The sequence below is a fragment of the Bubalus bubalis genome, chromosome 15, assembly GCF_019923935.1.
Source record: "Bubalus bubalis isolate 160015118507 breed Murrah chromosome 15, NDDB_SH_1, whole genome shotgun sequence".
Lineage (NCBI taxonomy): Eukaryota > Metazoa > Chordata > Mammalia > Artiodactyla > Bovidae > Bubalus > Bubalus bubalis.
In genome coordinates, this window is record NC_059171.1 from 51,268,076 (window position 1) to 51,286,489 (window position 18,414).

Here is an 18,414-nt window from a genome sequence, read left to right on the forward strand (position 1 = left end):
GGCACCGAACAGCTTTGCCTCACGGTACTTGCAGTTCTTTGTGGACGAAAGCTCCTAGTACTTGATGGCCAGGAGAGAGGCTGAAAGACTCTAATTCCCAGAGGGCAGAGCGAAAGCTGCGCCTGCGCAGTCTCAGAGAGGGCGTGTATGTCTGTGTGTCTGAGGGAGAGAGAGCGAGAGTGAGTGAGTGTGAGTGCGGGGTAGGGTGGTGGCCGTTACGTTCGGGGCAACGGCAACGGCAGTGGAGAAGTAAGAAGAGAAACAACGTCCGGCGCTTCCGCCTTCGCTTAGGAGGAGGAGGAGCTGGTAGGGAAAGGAAAGTGATTCGCCCTGGGCCTGGACGAGACCGAGTCGGGCCGCCGGGGGTCTGGGCTATGAGCCTTTGAGGGTCGCTTGGGACGCGGAGCGAGACTCGAGAGCCGAGAACTATGTCTCAGCCGCCGCCGCCGCCTCCGCTGCCGCCGCCGCCGCCACCTCCCCCAGAGGCTCCGCAGACTCCGCCGTCTCTGGCAGCGGCGGCGGCGGCGACTCCGGGGGGGCTCTCGAAGCGGAGAGACCGGAGAATCCTGTCTGGGAGCTGCCCGGATCCGAAGTGCCAGGCGCGTCTGTTCTTCCCGGCCTCCGGTTCCGTCAGCATCGAGTGTACCGAGTGCGGACAGCGGCACGAGCAGCAACAGCTGCTGGGGGTGGAGGAGGTGACCGACCCGGACGTAGTGCTTCACAACCTGCTGCGGAACGCGCTGCTCGGGGTGACGGGGGCACCCAAGAAGAACACAGAACTGGTTAAGGTGATGGGCCTTTCAAACTACCACTGCAAACTGCTGTCGCCCATATTAGCTCGCTACGGAATGGACAAACAGACCGGCCGGGCTAAGCTGCTCCGGGACATGAACCAGGGCGAGCTGTTCGATTGCGCTTTGCTGGGTGACCGCGCCTTCCTCATCGAACCGGAGCATGTCAACACGGTGGGCTATGGCAAGGACCGCTCCGGAAGCCTCCTGTATTTGCATGACACCCTCGAGGACATCAAGCGGGCCAATAAAAGTCAGGAATGCCTCATTCCCGTGCATGTGGACGGGGACGGGCACTGCCTGGTGCATGCTGTGTCCCGGGCCCTAGTGGGCCGAGAGCTCTTCTGGCATGCCTTGAGAGAGAATCTTAAACAGCACTTCCAGCAGCACCTGGCCCGGTATCAAGCGCTGTTCCATGACTTCATTGATGCTGCTGAGTGGGAGGACATTATCAACGAGTGTGACCCTCTGTTTGTACCGCCTGAGGGGGTTCCCTTGGGCCTGCGGAACATCCACATATTTGGCCTCGCCAATGTGCTTCATCGCCCTATTATTTTGTTAGATTCGCTCAGTGGCATGAGAAGCTCTGGTGATTATTCAGCCACCTTTCTGCCAGGGCTCATCCCTGCAGAGAAATGCACCGGCAGAGATGGTCATTTGAACAAACCAATCTGTATCGCTTGGAGTAGCTCTGGTAGAAACCATTATATCCCCTTGGTAGGCATAAAAGGGGCTGCTTTGCCTAAACTGCCTATGAATTTGCTTCCTAAAGCATGGGGTGTGCCTCAGGACCTCATTAAGAAGTACATCAAACTTGAGGAGGATGGTGGTTGCGTTATTGGAGGAGACAGAAGTTTGCAGGATAAATACTTACTTCGGCTTGTTGCTGCTATGGAAGAAGTCTTTATGGACAAGCATGGTATCCATCCTAGTTTGGTGGCTGATGTCCATCAGTATTTCTACAGGAGGACCGGGGTGATAGGAGTTCAGCCTGAAGAAGTCACAGCAGCTGCTAAAAAAGCAGTAATGGATAATCGCCTTCACAAATGTTTGCTCTGTGGTGCCCTTTCTGAACTTCATGTTCCTCCAGAGTGGTTGGCTCCGGGAGGGAAACTGTATAACTTGGCAAAAAGTACTCATGGACAGCTGAGGCCTGACAAAAATTATAGCTTTCCCTTGAACAATTTGGTTTGCTCATATGATTCAGTGAGAGATGTCCTGGTACCAGACTACGGCTTGAGTAACCTGACAGCTTGTAATTGGTGCCATGGCACATCTGTGCGAAGAGTTAGAGGAGATGGATCTATTGTGTATTTGGATGGGGACAGAACTAATTCCAGGTCCACTGGTGGCAAATGTGGTTGTGGATTCAAACATTTTTGGGATGGGAAAGAGTATGACAATCTACCAGAAGCTTTTCCCATTACTTTGGAATGGGGTGGAAGAGTGGTCAGAGAAACAGTGTATTGGTTCCAGTATGAAAGCGATGCATCTTTGAATAGCAATGTGTATGATGTTGCGATGAAACTTGTTACCAAGCACTTTCCAGGTGAATTTGGGAGTGAAATCTTAGTTCAGAAAGTTGTCCACACTATATTGCATCAGACTGCCAAAAAGAATCCTGATGATTATACTCCTGTAAATATAGATGGTGCTCATGCCCAAAGATTTGGAGATGTACAAGGACAAGAGTCGGAGTCCCCGCTCCCAACTAAAATTATTCTTACTGGACAGAAAGCGAAAACTTTGCACAAGGAGGAGTTAAACATGAGTAAAACTGAAAGAACTATTCAACAGAATATTACGGAACAGGCGTCTGTAATGCAGAAACGGAAAACAGAGAAGTTAAAACAAGAACAGAAGGGGCAGCCCAGGACTGTTTCTCCCAGTACTGTTCGTGATGGCCCATCCTCTGCACCTGCCACCCCTACCAAGGCTCCCTATTCGCCAACCACTTCTAAGGAGAAAAAGATCCGAATCACAACTAATGATGGACGGCAGTCCATGGTTACACTTAAGCCTTCAACAACCTTTTTTGAACTTCAGGAAAGCATAGCCAGAGAATTCAACATTCCGCCATATTTACAGTGTATTCGATACGGCTTTCCTCCTAAAGAGTTAATGCCACCCCAGGCAGGAATGGAAAAGGAGCCAGTTCCTTTACAGCATGGTGACAGAATCACAATCGAGATTCTGAAAAGTAAAGCCGAAGGGGGTCAGTCTGCTGCTGCCCACTCGGCCCACACTGTGAAACCAGAAGACAGTGCTGTCACCGGCAGACTGTCCTCTAAGGAGCTTCAGGAGCAAGCTGACAAAGAAATGTACTCCTTGTGTCTTTTAGCAACGTTAATGGGTAAGATTGGCTTAACTCAGATGGTGTTTCGTAACTGTGAATGTAATATACTGAGTTTTTCTCATGTCTTTGTAGAAAAAAATCTGGTCAGCGTAAAAACTGATTATATATTTTAGAAGAAAATTATTTTCTTCCGTTTTTTGACAGTGGATAGATGTTAGTGTGATTCTCTATTGAGTAAATCCTGGGAAAACATAACTAAGAAAGTGAAAGTAGTCCCTTACTGTCACCAGATTATTTAAGTGTAATGTATTGCTTGTCATTTTTTAAAAATCATAGCGTGATGGCTCCATTTACAGCCTTTTTCATTTTTTAACCCCTTTGGCTCTTTTGAGCATGTATACCTTGTCCCTTGTCATTTATTTTTAAATTTCATTTTCTTGTATGTCATGTGATTTCAGGACTTCCTGTTTGATGAATTGCAGTTTCTGGGTTACATGCTCACTGCGCTCCCACCTAATAATCTCTCATCCATTTCCTGTTCTCCCTTTCCTAGTCCATCAGCTTTTTCTTATTTGTACATCGGGATTTGTGTTTTAAATAATTTGCTCAGTGACTCTTTGCCATCAGTTATAATGAACTATTATAACTCATGAAAAACATAATAAACAGAGGTAGATGTTAATGGGATTCCTTAAGAAGCATTTCTTTTTAATAATTCAACACAAATTAAAGGAAAATATATTGTCAACCAAATGGGTGATTTAAAGCTTTAAATGATTTGGGAAATGATCCAATGGTGTACTTTTTACATTATTTTTATTGGCTAATCTTTGTTTTTAAATTACTGTTAGTATGCTTTATTGAGGCTTTAAAGTAGAAGTAAAACAAATATATTACATATTAGAGGGGCCTTATTTTTGCTGAGATGAGATCTTTCAAGTAAAAAAGTGATCTGGGTGTTTTTTGTCTTTTCTAAGAGTACTAAATATCAGTGAATTGGGCCTTGACCTTCCAAAATGAAGATAATTTATTTCTGGCTTAAGTTTGGGGGCCTAGTTAATAGGGGATCTATTAATACGGGATCTATCTACGCAAATTTATAACTTAATATTGCTGACTTTATTTTGTCAGACGTAATTATTGAATTGGGGGATATGTCAAGAAATGTACTTACTAGGGGCAGTTTACGTTTTTCTGTCTTTTAAGAGTTTTTAGTTTCTTGGAGACTGTGTGGAGTAAAGGAAAGTAAAGGAAAGAGAGTAAAGATTGTGATTTCTGGAGTCAGAAAGTCCTACAATTTGAATTCTGCCTTCAGTACTTGTTAGTGGTTTTAGGCAAGCTGCTTAACTGCTCAGGTCTTCAGTTGCCTCCTGTACACAGGATTACCTCTTGTAAGTTGATTCTTAGGTAACAGTTATGTACTCCCAGAACTCTGTAAATTAAATAATACCAGCACAGAATGGGTAAACTTAGATGTATGCTGAAGGCACGTTTTAAAGAAACCGTAATCTCCAGGTCAGAGATTAGTCAGGAAAAGAGGTCTTTCTCAATACAAGAGGATGTGGCTCATGTCCAGCCTTGGATGCTCAGCACCTTGTATAGTGCCAGGCAGGTAGTAGGCACTTTGGAAGGTTTTTTGATTGAATTAAATAGATGACATTAACATAGCTAAAGAAAGGCTGTGTCAGCAGAAATGGAATGGATGGTCAGCATTGAACATTGAAAAACAGTTGAAAAGCAGAATTTGGCACTGTTTATACAGTGCTGTACAAAGGAGAAAGATGTGTCAACTGGGGCTCATGAAAATTCTGGTAACTGAAAGGTAATCTCTGTTGAGGGGCAGGACTATTTGATCAGTCTTTACCGTGGCCTGGCTGAAAAATCTGTATCCCTTTACCGATTCCATAGTCATCAAGCTTCTAGTCTAATCATTTAGCTTCCTGATGTAAGTATTGATGTGGAGGTGACAGTGAGGTGAGGCTTATATTCATTTGGAGGTTGTGTTCTCCATGGAGATTAAAAATGCAGTGGCACCATTGAGATTATGATCAGTAGTCTAAAATTCTGGCCAGCATAATAATATAGTACTATTTCATAATGAAAATTAGTAAAATATAATTCTTGTTTACGATTAGTCACTTTTTGAGTTTGAATTGAGGTTTCTGGACCTTAATGTCTGAGTACTGGACTGTGGACTGCAAGGAATTGACTAAGATGATGTATTCTTGTTAATGATCTCTTCTCTTTCCACCTCTGGCATTTATGTTGCTGACCTTAAAAACCCACACATTTCATTAACTCTCCCACTTCTACTCCTGACACAGAATTTAAGCAGAGTGCTTTGCTAATTTTATGGTGGTGTTACTTGACTTTCTGCTTTAAAGTACGAAAACAGTGCCTGGCCCGTATATTAGTCCCTCTGTAAGCATTAGTTTTCTACCTCTAATTCTCTCATAACTGTATTTGAATTATGTAGAAGATACTCTCTTTATTTGGCCATGCTGTGGGACTTGTGGAATCTTAGTTCCCCAACCAGGGATTGAACTTATGCCCTCGACAGTGGAAGCACGGAACCCTAACCACATTACTGCCAGGGAATTCCTGGGAAGATTTTCTTAAAAGTGCTAGTTTGTAAAAAATCTCAATATGGGGATAGCTAAGTAAGTACACACAACCTTATGTGAATGAGTGCCAGGAACTCTTGATGTTTAGATTGGAGAGGGCTAGAAAATGGGAAATGACAGGGTTTACTAAGAAAACTGTAAATTTCAAAGTGCAGAAATTGTGAATTACCATGTGTTAGTTTAGCAAATAGCTCATCAAGTTTTCTGCTGTTCCAATAGCTGGCTCCTTCTCATTTAGGTTAAGGCTTTGATATCACTTTCTTAAAAGAGGTTTCCTCCTGACCACCTTACCCAGGGGTAAGGGTTTCAGAGACCTTTACTAAGCCACTCCAAGTAGGTTCCCTCTGTTATGGCACCCTGTTCATTTCCCTCATAGCACCTGTTACAAGTTTTCCTGATTTTATATGTTGGTTTACTTACTACCCTATCACCTAGTACTGGCCCTCCACTTTCTAGGTGCTAAGTACATGCTTGTTGAATGAATGAATGCAGATCCTTTCAGCAAAATGTCTGCTATGAGCGAGACTGTGCTGTAGATATAAAGATAAATCAGACATGATCCTTGCCTTCCGTAAATTTACCTGTAGGGTCTCAACTGAGGACTTCCCATACTTTTATAGCTTTCATTTATAATTTTTATACATAAAGAAAAAGGAAGCTGGAGACCTGTTGATGAAAGCCATAAAGATATAAGATATATATGTGTGTATGTATGTATAATGATTGTGTATCCATATTAAATAGGCTGACTTCTTGATAGCCAGAGACATGTGGTTTCTCTATTGTTTTTTTAAGTAGGATATTTATTAAATAGAATTTATATTTCTTGTTTGTATCAAGACAGTGAGTGCATCAATCTTTTGCTCAGTTCATGGAACTTGTCACTTTGAATCTAATGATGTTAGTTAAAAATGAAATAACAGTGTTCTTACCTGTAATATTTCACAGATTTTAATCTTCTTTATCCAGACCAGTTGGACGTTATTAAACAATTTTTACACTGTTCTCTTCATTATTTATACAATATGTGAGTGACTCTAACTCTGGCTTTGCAAAGGCCAGCTTTTTGTGGTAGATATGACAGACAGTACATCATCCACTGTAAAGACTAGGCTAATTTCTTTTCTCTTAGTATTATATTCCACAAAACTTTTCATTAATTTTCTTTTTCAAGAGATAAAGACAGATTTGTGAAAAACAGTTGGTCAGTTTTATTCATATGTTGTCAGAGTTGCTTTGATGGAATTAAGCTACTTGTTATATTTACTCCACTTTACTGCGAAGGTTAGCATCCTTTCAGGAGTTGAGAAACTACTTTCTATCTTCCTGAAAGAATGGCATGAGTTTTTAATATACAAGTTTAAATTACACAGCTTTTTTTTTTTTTACACAGTTTTTCATAATTTCATAGTACTTCTTGATGTTGTAGTTGCCTTGGGTATTTTCAGAATCGCACCTGGTATTCAGACACTTATTTTTAAGATGACTTGGAGTCTGAATATCATTATTGCTTCTTGAATTTTTTCTTCAAATATTGGGTGAAGGACACTTTCAAATCTAGATAGTACTTAATCCATCTATTATGCTTAACATACTATCAGATAACTTTTCTAATTGATTTATAAACAGCATATTTCTAATGGGGGAACAGTTATAAAATTGAATAAAAGGAATGTATATAGATGTATCTTAAGGTAAATATGTATATTATAAATGTTGATTTTTATAATATACTTTGAAGATTAAATTAAACATGATTCTATTTCTTTTTTTCTTCATATTTTTTCAATTATAAGATAATATTACTTTTAAAAATTCAAAGAACTCAAGTATGTAGGGAGTAGAATACAGTAGTTCTCTTAAACACGTGTACTCCCCAGAGACTCAGACTATGTATGTTTGTGTACACATTTCCACACAGGTTTGTGTGCATGTATGTGTGTGATAAATATATCTTTTAACGCTGATGATTACACTGAGAAGACGCATAAGGGATTGAGTACAAGGAGAGAAATAAGCATGCCTTTCTTAGAAATAATTTTGACAGTTAGTAAGGTAGATGGTGGCTCAGGTGGTAAAGCATCTGCTTACAATGCGAGAGACCCAGGTTTGATCCCTGGGTCGGAAAGATCCCCTGGAGAAGGAAATGGTAACCCCCTCCAGTATTCTTGCCTGGAAAATCCCATGGATGGAGGAGCCTGGTTGGCTACAGTCCATGGGGCTGCAAAGAGTGGGACAGGACTGAGCAACTTCACTTCCACTTTTCTTTCAAGGTAGATACAATTTTAGATGGCAGAATCTACAGGAAGGGTAGAGAGATGGCAACAACTTTTTCAGCTAATGAACACCTTTAGAATTTTTTCTAGTAGAAACAGCCCCATGTTCCTAGTTTAAATGTACATTTTAGTCAGTTTACTTTATGGTAATAGGTATTTGAGTTCAGAATTAACTTAGGTATTTGGGGAGGGGGGACTCTAAATAGTATTTCAAAATTGATTTTGTTTTTCTTTTTATAATAACTGTATTTCACATATATGTTAGATTTTAAAATCTTACTTGCTTTATAAATTGCCAAGTAGAAACTTCAAATTGCCTTTTTGAATATCTAAAGTTAGAAAATTGGAATGATGACCTTTTAAACTCACTTTTAGCTCATTATTTTGTTATTAGTGATTAACTGATTTTTTTCTAAAATCTAGAAAAAAATCATTTAAAAAATAATTTATTTTAACATATTTTTAAAATTTTATTTCTTTTTAAAGAGGAAGAAAATTAGACAACCAAAGGGAAAATCATCCATACTATCACTGCCATATATAATAACTACTGTCAGGTAGGAGAATTACAGATTATTAGGAAAGATTTGAGGAAGACAGCGTATGAAAAGAGGTTTTCTATGGTTGTGTTATAGACTTTTTTGTACAGTTATGCACAGTATGTTCAATGTAAGTATTTTACTGTTGTACTATGAAGAAGCAGCTGAATTAAAATAAGTGGAGGCTATCAGAAGAATGTGAATTAACATTTGGTAGATGCTTTACCAGACTAGTCCTCGTCTCTTAAGAATTTGCTCTCCAGTGAAATAGTAGAAAATAATTCTACCTGCCCCCCCCCCACTTTTTTTTTTAAAAGATTACTCTTTTAGCAGTTTTCAAATACAGTATTATTAACTATGGTCACCATGATATACGTTACATTACTGTGATTTATTTATTTTTTAACTCCAAGTTTGTACCTAAAAGTCTTTACCTTTGTTTTTGCTATGATTTTATTAAATTCATTAAGAGATATACAGATAGTACCATTAGTTAACATTTTATCCATATAGCATTATAGAACAGTTGTCATTATAGTGCTTAAGCTAAGTTTTTTCATGGACTCCTCTCAGGCATTATTGAAAGAAAAAGCCTCATTTATACTATTTATTCATTACATGATCTAAGTGCTCCTGTCTCTGCAGCATTGTGCCGGGCCCTGGAAGTAGAAAGTCGAATGGGCCACTGACCTTTTCCTGACTCTGAAAAGCTTCTGATATAGAAAGGGAAACAGAAAAGTTAACTGAGTCAACCTACCTTGTGATCAGGGCTGTGGTGTTCATAACATAGGAGCAGCAAGGAAGGAACTTCCCTACCCACCACTGAAGAATCCTACAGGAAGTGACACCTAAGTTGAATTTTAAAGAATGCATAGCTATCATTGGCCTTTGGGAAAATGGAGCAGTTTGGTGGTTTGCTTTGTAGAAATCAAGATTTAATGAGAGATGTGAGGCGAGAGTGAGGACGAGGAATCTTAGGCTGACTTATATGCCATGAAAAGGGACTAGACCTTTTGCCTTATCGTATGGGGGAACCATTAAAGGTTTCTGAAGGCTGTGTGGAGGAGGGACTTAGGGAGAAGATTAGAGTGGAAACCAAGGATGAGGCAGTGGCAGCCCTTCAGGCAGGAGACAGGCCTAAACCAGGGTAGTTCTAGAAGGGATGCGAACTGTCTGTGACTGATGGGACACTTATGCTGTGTCACAGTTCCTGCTTTCTGATCTCTGATCCCTTTCCTTGGTTCTTATAAACATGACTTCAGTGGAAGTGTATATATTAACACCAAAGGAAATAATTTGCCTTTTTTTTTTTTTTTTCTTCCAATCAGTCGTTGATGCTGTGGGTTTCTATAAGGAGAGTGTGTTGATGGTTATGCCAAATTTGTTCTAACATGATTTGACCTTTAGTAGTGGTTTAGTTCGGAGAAGGCAATGGCAACCCACTCCAGTACTCTTGCCTGGAAAATCCCACGGACCGAGGAGCCTGGTAGGCTGCAGTCCATGGGGTCGCTAGGAGTCGGACACGACTGAGCGACTTCACTTTCACTTTTCACTTGCATGCATTGGAGAAGGAAATGGCAACCCACTCCAGTGTCCTTGCCTGGAGAATCCCAGGGACGGAGGAACCCGATGGGCTGCCATCTATGGGGTAGCCCAGAGTCGGACACGACTGAAGTGACTTAGCAGCAGCAACGGTTTAGTAACTGTGGAAAGAGTATAAGCTGTAGAATGTACCCAGGATTCAAATCCAGGCTTTGCCACTTAATGGCTATTTGATCTTGGGAGAATGATTTACACTCTCTGAGCTTGTCTCTTCTGTGAAATAGGGCTCAGTTGTGAGGAGAAAATGAAGCCATGTGAGGTGCCTGCTCAGAGCTGAGTGGTTGTTGTTTAGTTGCTAAGTCGTGTCTGACTCTTGTGCCCCCATGGACTGTAGCCCACCAGGCTTCTCAAGGTCAGTGGAATTTTCCAGGCAAGAATATTGAAGCAGGTTGCCATTTCCTCCTCCAGGGGATCTTCCTGACGCAGGGATTGAACCAGCAGCTCCTGAGGCTTCTGCATTTCAGGGAGATTCTTTACCACTTGAGCCATCTGGGAGGAATTTAGATGGTATCTATCCTTTCCTTAAAGCAATAGAGTATGCATACTTACTGGGGCCATATAGTCTGAAGGGAGTGAAACTTGGTTCTTGGCGGAGGGTAAAATAAATCTTACTCTATTTAATGAAACAAGTGTAAGATATATACATAATACATAACCAGATAAACAGCGTGTCTGTAGTATTCAGATGTCATTAGGAAGGCAGATTAGGAAAATAATGTCTAAAAAGAATCCTTAGGGAGATGACGAAAACACAGGGTTGATAAGCACTTCAGTAGAATTCTTTCTTTTTAGAGTTCTGCCTGCTAAGTAAGGAATCATCACGTTTATAAAGTAGTACTAAGACATCATTTTTCTTACTAGTATTTGGGTGGTCAGTTCTGAGCAGTTTATTATTTTGGCACCTGTTTAGTTTCCGACCCTGGGTCGGGAAGATCCCTTGCAGAAGGAAATGACAACCCACTCCAGTACTCTTGCCTGGAAAAATCCCTGGACAGAGGAGCCTTGTAGGCTACAGCCCATGGGGTCGAAAAGAGTCGGACATGACTCTTTGAGCGACTCATGAGCGACTTCAGTTCACTTCTGGATTCGGACCAAATAATTAAGTGCTAACATATAATTTTTGATATGTTTTGATATTCTAGAATATTTGACAATTAATATCCTAGAGTATTTTATAAAATACTAAGTACATTTAAGATAACATTGATAATAACTAAATGAAAGGTTACCACCGGAGAAATAATCCAAGTAAAGTTCAATGATAAATTCAGCAGTCAGAACTTCTGACAGAGTTGTTAACGTTCTGTATTTGGGGTTTCTTATTAATATTCAGAATTTTAAATTAAACTTCTGTTCACCCTTAAATATTGCCATATTCTGGTTGCACTGTATCATTAGTGAATGAAGTGTTTATGTGTAAGTAAATGTTCTAATTAACTGAAACGCTAAGTGCTGAGGCTTTTTATATATTTTAGGCTTTGTTGTACACTTTAAACTTTATACTTTCACCAATTCCCTTGCAGATTCATATTCCTGTTTATGAATGTGGGAAGGGGTTAGAGCTCTGAGAGATTGTAGGTACAGAATGCTTAACTCACATTATCATAACCTCCATTCAAAGCTCAGATCCAACAGTATCGTCTTCTAGTAGAAATCAACTTTAAAAGTCTTGAGTATAAAAGCAGTACATACACTTTATCAGATTAGAAAATAATGAAACCACACACACAGAAAAACCATATTCCACAAACCAAAATAACTTTTATGTTCCTTCCATTCTTTGTTAACTTCCTGGATAGTGGTTATCATTCTTAACTTTTTATTTGAAACTTCTTATTGATAATAGGCACTTCAAAGGGTGTTCTTGAAAAATATGTTTCTGTGAAATGGTGGTTTGCTTGTGGCTATTTTGTGGGCTTCTGATATTTATTCTAAATCTCATCATTCCCCCCCAGCAAATTTCTGTTTTAAAAAGTCAACTTTGGAACAACAAAATACATGAATTACTTATCTTCAGTCTACCTATTTACTTTACTCCCTAGCCCTTTCCATCTGCTTTTATTAGTTTTAACATAAATATAGAATATATTTTTATATTCTACTTTAAAAACATAAATATCTTTCAATAACCTTTTCTGTCATTCTAGTCCATAGTTACGTACTAGTTTACTTTAAACTGGATTGAGTCTTCATGTATATTTTGTTTAATATGCCCAGTATTGACTCATGCAGTTTTAAAGTCATTTTTGAATCAGTTCCTGTGTTTAAAAACTGGGAGAATTGACATTAGAAATTTGGGTTTCTGGCTTCTCTTAAAATGCCATTTGTTCTTGAACCATTGGACCTATATTCTTCTGTGACAGCACTTGGCAATGGCTGTCGCGTTTAGAGGGGCCGTAGTCCCTATTCCACATTGCTCCCTAGATGGTATATTATACTAGACTGCATTGCTCATTTAGAATATCTGCCTTACAGTCTCTGTTTGAGGCTCATCCATATTAAAGCAAGCCTGGGTTGAACTCTCTGGTTTTCTGCTAATACTGTATCTTTTTATTTTACAGGAGAAGATGTATGGTCTTATGCAAAAGGTCTTCCTCACATGTTCCAGCAGGGTGGCGTATTCTACAATATTATGAAGAAAACCATGGGTATAGTTGCTTTCTGACTTTATTCTTGGATAATATCTCCACTCAAGCTATTATAAGGTTTTAAGAAAGTTCAGATAATATTCTTCTAAAATGATTTCCAGTGTTAGGGTATATATTCTTCTGTATCAGTCTGAGTAGTTAGAATGAATTATTATCCTGATATGGTCAACTATGTTTTCTGCTATAATATTACTAAAAATCTCCTATCACTTTCTTTTTCATATTTTCTCATTTAAATTGTAGAATTAGAGGCCAGTTTATTTATAGTGCTAGTGTCCATCTCAGAATCCGATAATGCAGCATTTTTTTGTTGTTGTGTTGGACTGTGATTACTGTATACCTCAGTATTTTCTGGAGTCTAGGAAATAATTCATTTTACATTTAACTTCTTTTCACATTGTGTATGTATTGTTTATAAAGATATGTGCAAGTGTGTAACTTATCTTCAGAGTTTTAAGGTGTTCTCTTAACACCTTAAATTGCTAGTGTGTATATTTAGACACCATATGTTTTTTAATGTGAATGCTTTTGGCTTCTGACTTTTATCAGTCTGGCTTTCTCACTTTGTTACCTACCTGACCTCTTTAGACCAAGTGCATAATCTCTATTTTATGTTTTTTCTTTCTCGTGTACTTTTTTTTCCTTGTTAAAAAAACAAAACCCAATTTGGCTGTTGTAGAAATGTTCACACATATAAAAGTAGCAAGAATAATGTAATGAACCCCTATTTACCTACCACCCAGGTTCAGTAATTATCAGTACATTTTTATCCATCCCCTCTCAAATGGACTGTTTTAGAATAAATCTCAGACATAATTTCATCTGTAACACTTCAGTATGTATTTCTAAAGGTAAGAACTGGTTTTTTTTTTAACCTTAATACCATTATCATATCTAAAAGATATGAACAATAGTTTTTAAAATATCACCAGGCAGTATTTAAATTTCCTTGATTTTTGATTGTTTGGAAAAAAATGTTTTTTTCCTTTTGATTTATTGAATCAGGGACCAGAAAATGGCCAGTTGGCTTGCTTCTTTCCTCCCTCCCTCCCTTTCTTTGACAAGATAATTGAAACAATTTGCATATAATAAAATTCATCCTTTTTAGGTATATGGGCATGTGAATTTTGACAAACATATGCAGTCATATAATCACTACTACACTTAATATATAGAATATTTCCACCATTCCAAAAAGTTGCCTTGTGCCCTTCTAATTAGTCCCTTACCTCTATCCCTAGGCCCTGACAGCCACTGATTTGATTTCTGTCCCTATTTGTTTTCCTTTTTCATATCACCATATAAATTGGGCCATATAGTTTAATCTTTTGTGTCTGGCTTTTTGATTGAACATGGGGGTTGGCAGGCTACTGCCTGTGGGCTATTTCAGGCTCACTGCCTGTTGTATATAAAGTTTATTAAAACACAGCCACTCTTATGCTTACATAGGACTGCTTTCACAGTGCACTGGCAGAGTTGAATAGTTGTGACAAAGACTATATGGTCTACAAAACCTAAAATATTTATCATCTTGCCTCTTTACAAAAAATTTCTGTTAATTTCAGTTTTTAATGTAATGCTTGAGATTCATCTGTCTGGTTGCATGTATTAATAGGTTATTCATTTTTGTTTATTTTTTTTATTGCTGAGTAGTATTCCACTGTGTATATATATCACATTTTAAGAATCCTATGACCAGTTGAAGGACATTTAGTTTGTTTTTAGTTCTGGGCTTCTGTGAAGAAAGCCACTAAAAACATTTGTGTACAGGTCTTTGTGTGAACAGATGTTTTCAGTTTTCTTTGGTAAATACTAAATACCTAGGAGTGGGATTGCTGAGTCATGTGGTAAGTATATGCTCATCTTTATAAGAAACTTCCAGATCATTTTCCAAAGTGACTGGGTCATTTTATATTCCTTCAGCACTTGGTAGTGTTGGTGTTCATTTTTAAAACTATTCTAATAGATTTATATTATTCTCTCATAATGGTTTTAATTTGCATTTCTCTAATAACTGATGATACTGAGCATCTTTTGTGTACTTATTTGTACTGTGCTGTGCTTAGTCACTCTGTCATGTCCGACTCTTTGCAACCCCATGGGGATTATTCTCCAGGCAAGAATACTGGAGTAGGTTGCCATGCCGTCCTTCAGGGGATCTTCCAAACCCAGGTCTTCCACATTGCAGGTGGATTCTTTACTGTCTGAGCCACCAGGGAAGCCTGTGCTTATTTGCATCTTGTTATTTTTTGGCCCATTTTAAAATTGGTTTAAATTTTTTTTTAACTGAGTTTTGAGAGTTCTTTAGATATTCTGGGCACACATCATTTATCAGATAAGTATTTTGGATATATTTTCTCCCAGTTTATAACCTGTCTTTTCATTCTTTCAGCATTATCTTTTGAATATCAAAGGTTTATAATTTTGATAACCAATTTAACAGTCTTTTGTGATTCATACTTTTTGTGTCCTATCCAAGAATCTTTGCCTAATCCAAAGTCACAGAAATTTTCTTCTGTATTTTCTTATGGAAGTTTTATAGTTTTAATTTATATGTAGGTATATGGTCCATTTTGAATTGATTTTTTTAATATGTTGTAAGGTATGAGATGAGGTTCATTTTGTGTGTGTGTGTGTGTACATATCCAGTAGTTGCTCCAGCACCATTTGTTGGAAAAGGTATACTTTATACATTGAATTATTGGAGACTTGTATTCAAAAATCAATCGACCATGAATTAGACACTTGAAAAATCAATTGACCAAAAAAAAAAGAAAAATCAATTGACCATGAATTAGACACTTGAAAAAGGTGAATTATATACAGCATATAATCAGTAAAGTTACTTTTAAAGCAATCAGTTGACCTTATTCATGTGAGTCTATTTCTAGGATCTCTTTTCTATTTTGTTGATCTGTATGTCTCTCCTTCCACCAATACCACTGTCTTGATTACTGTATTTTGGGTTGAGAATGGATATTCTTGCCTTGTTCCTGGTCCTAAGGGGAAAAGCATTCAAACCTGTAGGTGAAATGCCCTATATCAGTTTATTGTGATTTTATAGTATTGTGAATGGATGTTGAATATTATCAGATGCTCTTTCCCTGCATCTGTTGAAATAATATTTTAAGGCTTTTCTCTTTAGTTTGGTGGTAGTGTGAATTACATTGATTTATTTTTGAATGTTGAACCAACATCACATTCTGGATTCCAACTGCTAGTATTTTGTTGAGTGTTTTTGTGAGCATTTTCATGAGGCATACTGGTATGTGGTTTTCTTGTCAGTTCAGTTCAGTTGCTCAGTTGTGTCCAACTCTTTGCAACCCCATGGACTGCAGCACACCAGGCTTCCCTGTCCATCACCAGCTCCTGGGGCTTGCTTAAACTCAAGTCCATCGAGTTGGTGATGCCATCTAAACATCTCGTTTTCTTATTTTCTTGTAATGACTGTTTAATCAGGGTAATTTTGGCTTCAGAAAATAGAGTTGGGAAGTGTTATAGCTTTGATATTATTTTTTTCTTAAATGGTAGAATTTACCAGTGAAGCCATCTGTTCTTGGAGTTTTCTTTATAGGACAGTTTTTAACTGTGAATTTAATTTTTTTAATAAAGTGCTCTTAAGGTTAATCCCTTTCTTGAGTAAGCTTTGTTAGTTTTGCCTTTAAGAAATATGTCCATTTCATCTAAGTTAGTAGTCTTATTGGCATGAAGTTGTTTATAATACTGCCTTACTGTCTTTTTAATGTCTGTAAGGCCTATAGCTCTGTCATTTCTGATATTGGCAGTTTCTGCCTTTCTTCTTTTGCTGATCAGTCCAGCTAATGATTTATCAGTTTATTGATCTTTTCAAAGAAACAACTTTGGTTTCATAGGTTTTCTCTATATTTTCCTGATTTCATTTTCATTGATTTCTGCTGTTATGTATACCTTTTCCTTCCTTATGCTTGCTTTGGATTTAATTTGTACTTCCAAGCTTATTTAGATAGAAGCTTAGATTATTGATTATAAAATTTTTTTTCTACTATAAGCATTTAAAGCTATAGATTTCTCTCTCAGCATCCCCCTGCCTCCCCCCTTTTTTTCTGGCATCCTTTTCTTTTTAACTTTTCATCTGTCACTTCTTTCTACCTTTTGAAATATATTGATACCAGTTCATGTTTTTTTTAAGTTATTATTTAATTGTAACTGATCATAAGGCCCCCAGTAATTGGGGTCCTTATGCAGTGTCTTTCACAGAACTGAAAATAACTTCCCTCAGTTGTTTTTTGTGTGTAGGAGGGTTGTGGTGGGTGGTATAAGGATGATTATTCTCTTGATTGTTTTCTAAATAGTTTTTTGTTTTCAGTTTGAAATTATTTTTAAAATGTTAGCTGTGATGCTAAGACAATTTAATGGGGGAAAGAATAGTTTTATCAATAAATGGTGCTGAGACAGCTGAATATCCACATGTAAAGTAATGAAGTTTGACCTCTGCCTCACACCAAATACAAAATTAACTCACATTGTGTAAAAAACTTGAGTATAAGTGCTAAAATTAGAAAGCTCTTAGAAGACAGAGGCATAAAACATATTGCTTTTGGATTAGGCAAAATCTTAGATATGACACCAAAAGTACAAGCAACAAAAGAAAAAAGTAGATACAAAGCAAAGTTTTGTGCTGCAAAGAACACCAACAGAAAAGTGAAATAACCCACAGAGTGAGAGAAGATTTTGAATATTGTCTATCAGGTAATAGATTTGTATCCAAAATATAAAGAACTGAGCAGTAAAAAGACAGACAACCTGATTGAAAATGGGCAAAGACTCTGAATAGACATTATTCAGAGAAAATATATATATGGCCAATAAGCACATGAACGGATGCTCAACATCATTAACCGGAATTGCAAATCAAAGACACAATGAGCTAGTACTTTACACTCACTAGTAAGGCTGTGGACAAAAAGACAGATAATAAGATCTACTGGCAAGGAAATTGTGGTGAAAATGTAAAATGGTATAGTTGCTTGGGGAGAAAGTCTGGCAGTTTCTTCAAAAGATTTAAGATGGAGTTACTGTACAACCCAGCAATTCACTTTCACATGTGCACCAGAAAGAAATGAACACTGTCCACACAAAACTGGTACACAAATGTTTGTAATAGCATTATTCATAATAGTCAGAAGTGGAAAGCATGCAAATGTCTATCGGCTGATGACTAGATGAGTAAAATGTGGCATATATATACAATGAAATATTAGTTGGCAATAGAAGGAATGAAGTATTGGTACAGTCTACATGGATGAACCTTAAAAATATGCTACATGAAACAAGCCAGAAACAAAAGGCTGTATACTGTATTATTTCACTTACACGAAAAGTCATATAAATGACAGAATCAGTGGTTGCCTGGAGCCAGGAACGGGATGGGGCAAGGAAATGGGAGGCACTGCTAATGCGCTCAGGGTTTCTTTCTGGGATGATGAAAATATTTTAAAAGTCACTGTGGTGATGGTTACACAACTCTGAATATACTGGAAAAAAAAAAACATTCAACTGTACACTGCTGCTGCTGCTAAGTCACTTCAGTCGTGTCCGACTCTGTGCGACCCCATAGACGGCAGCCCACCAGGCTCCCCCGTCCCTGGGATTTTCCAGG

The 18,414-nt window shown here is 38.2% G+C and overlaps 1 protein-coding gene across 1 annotated transcript in view; it reads left to right on the top strand.

Annotated features, from left to right (window-relative positions):
• The first annotated feature begins 134 nt into the window (after nucleotides 1-134).
• The window catches only part of VCPIP1 (valosin containing protein interacting protein 1), a 28,525-nt gene continuing 10,245 nt past the window's right edge, over nucleotides 135-18,414 (top strand). Inside the window, exons 1-2 of the mRNA XM_025265319.3 lie at nucleotides 135-3,144; nucleotides 12,690-12,776. Coding sequence (XP_025121104.3) covers nucleotides 429-3,144; nucleotides 12,690-12,776 — 2,803 coding nt within the window. The 5' untranslated portion in view covers nucleotides 135-428. The remainder of the gene's footprint in view (nucleotides 3,145-12,689; nucleotides 12,777-18,414) is intronic.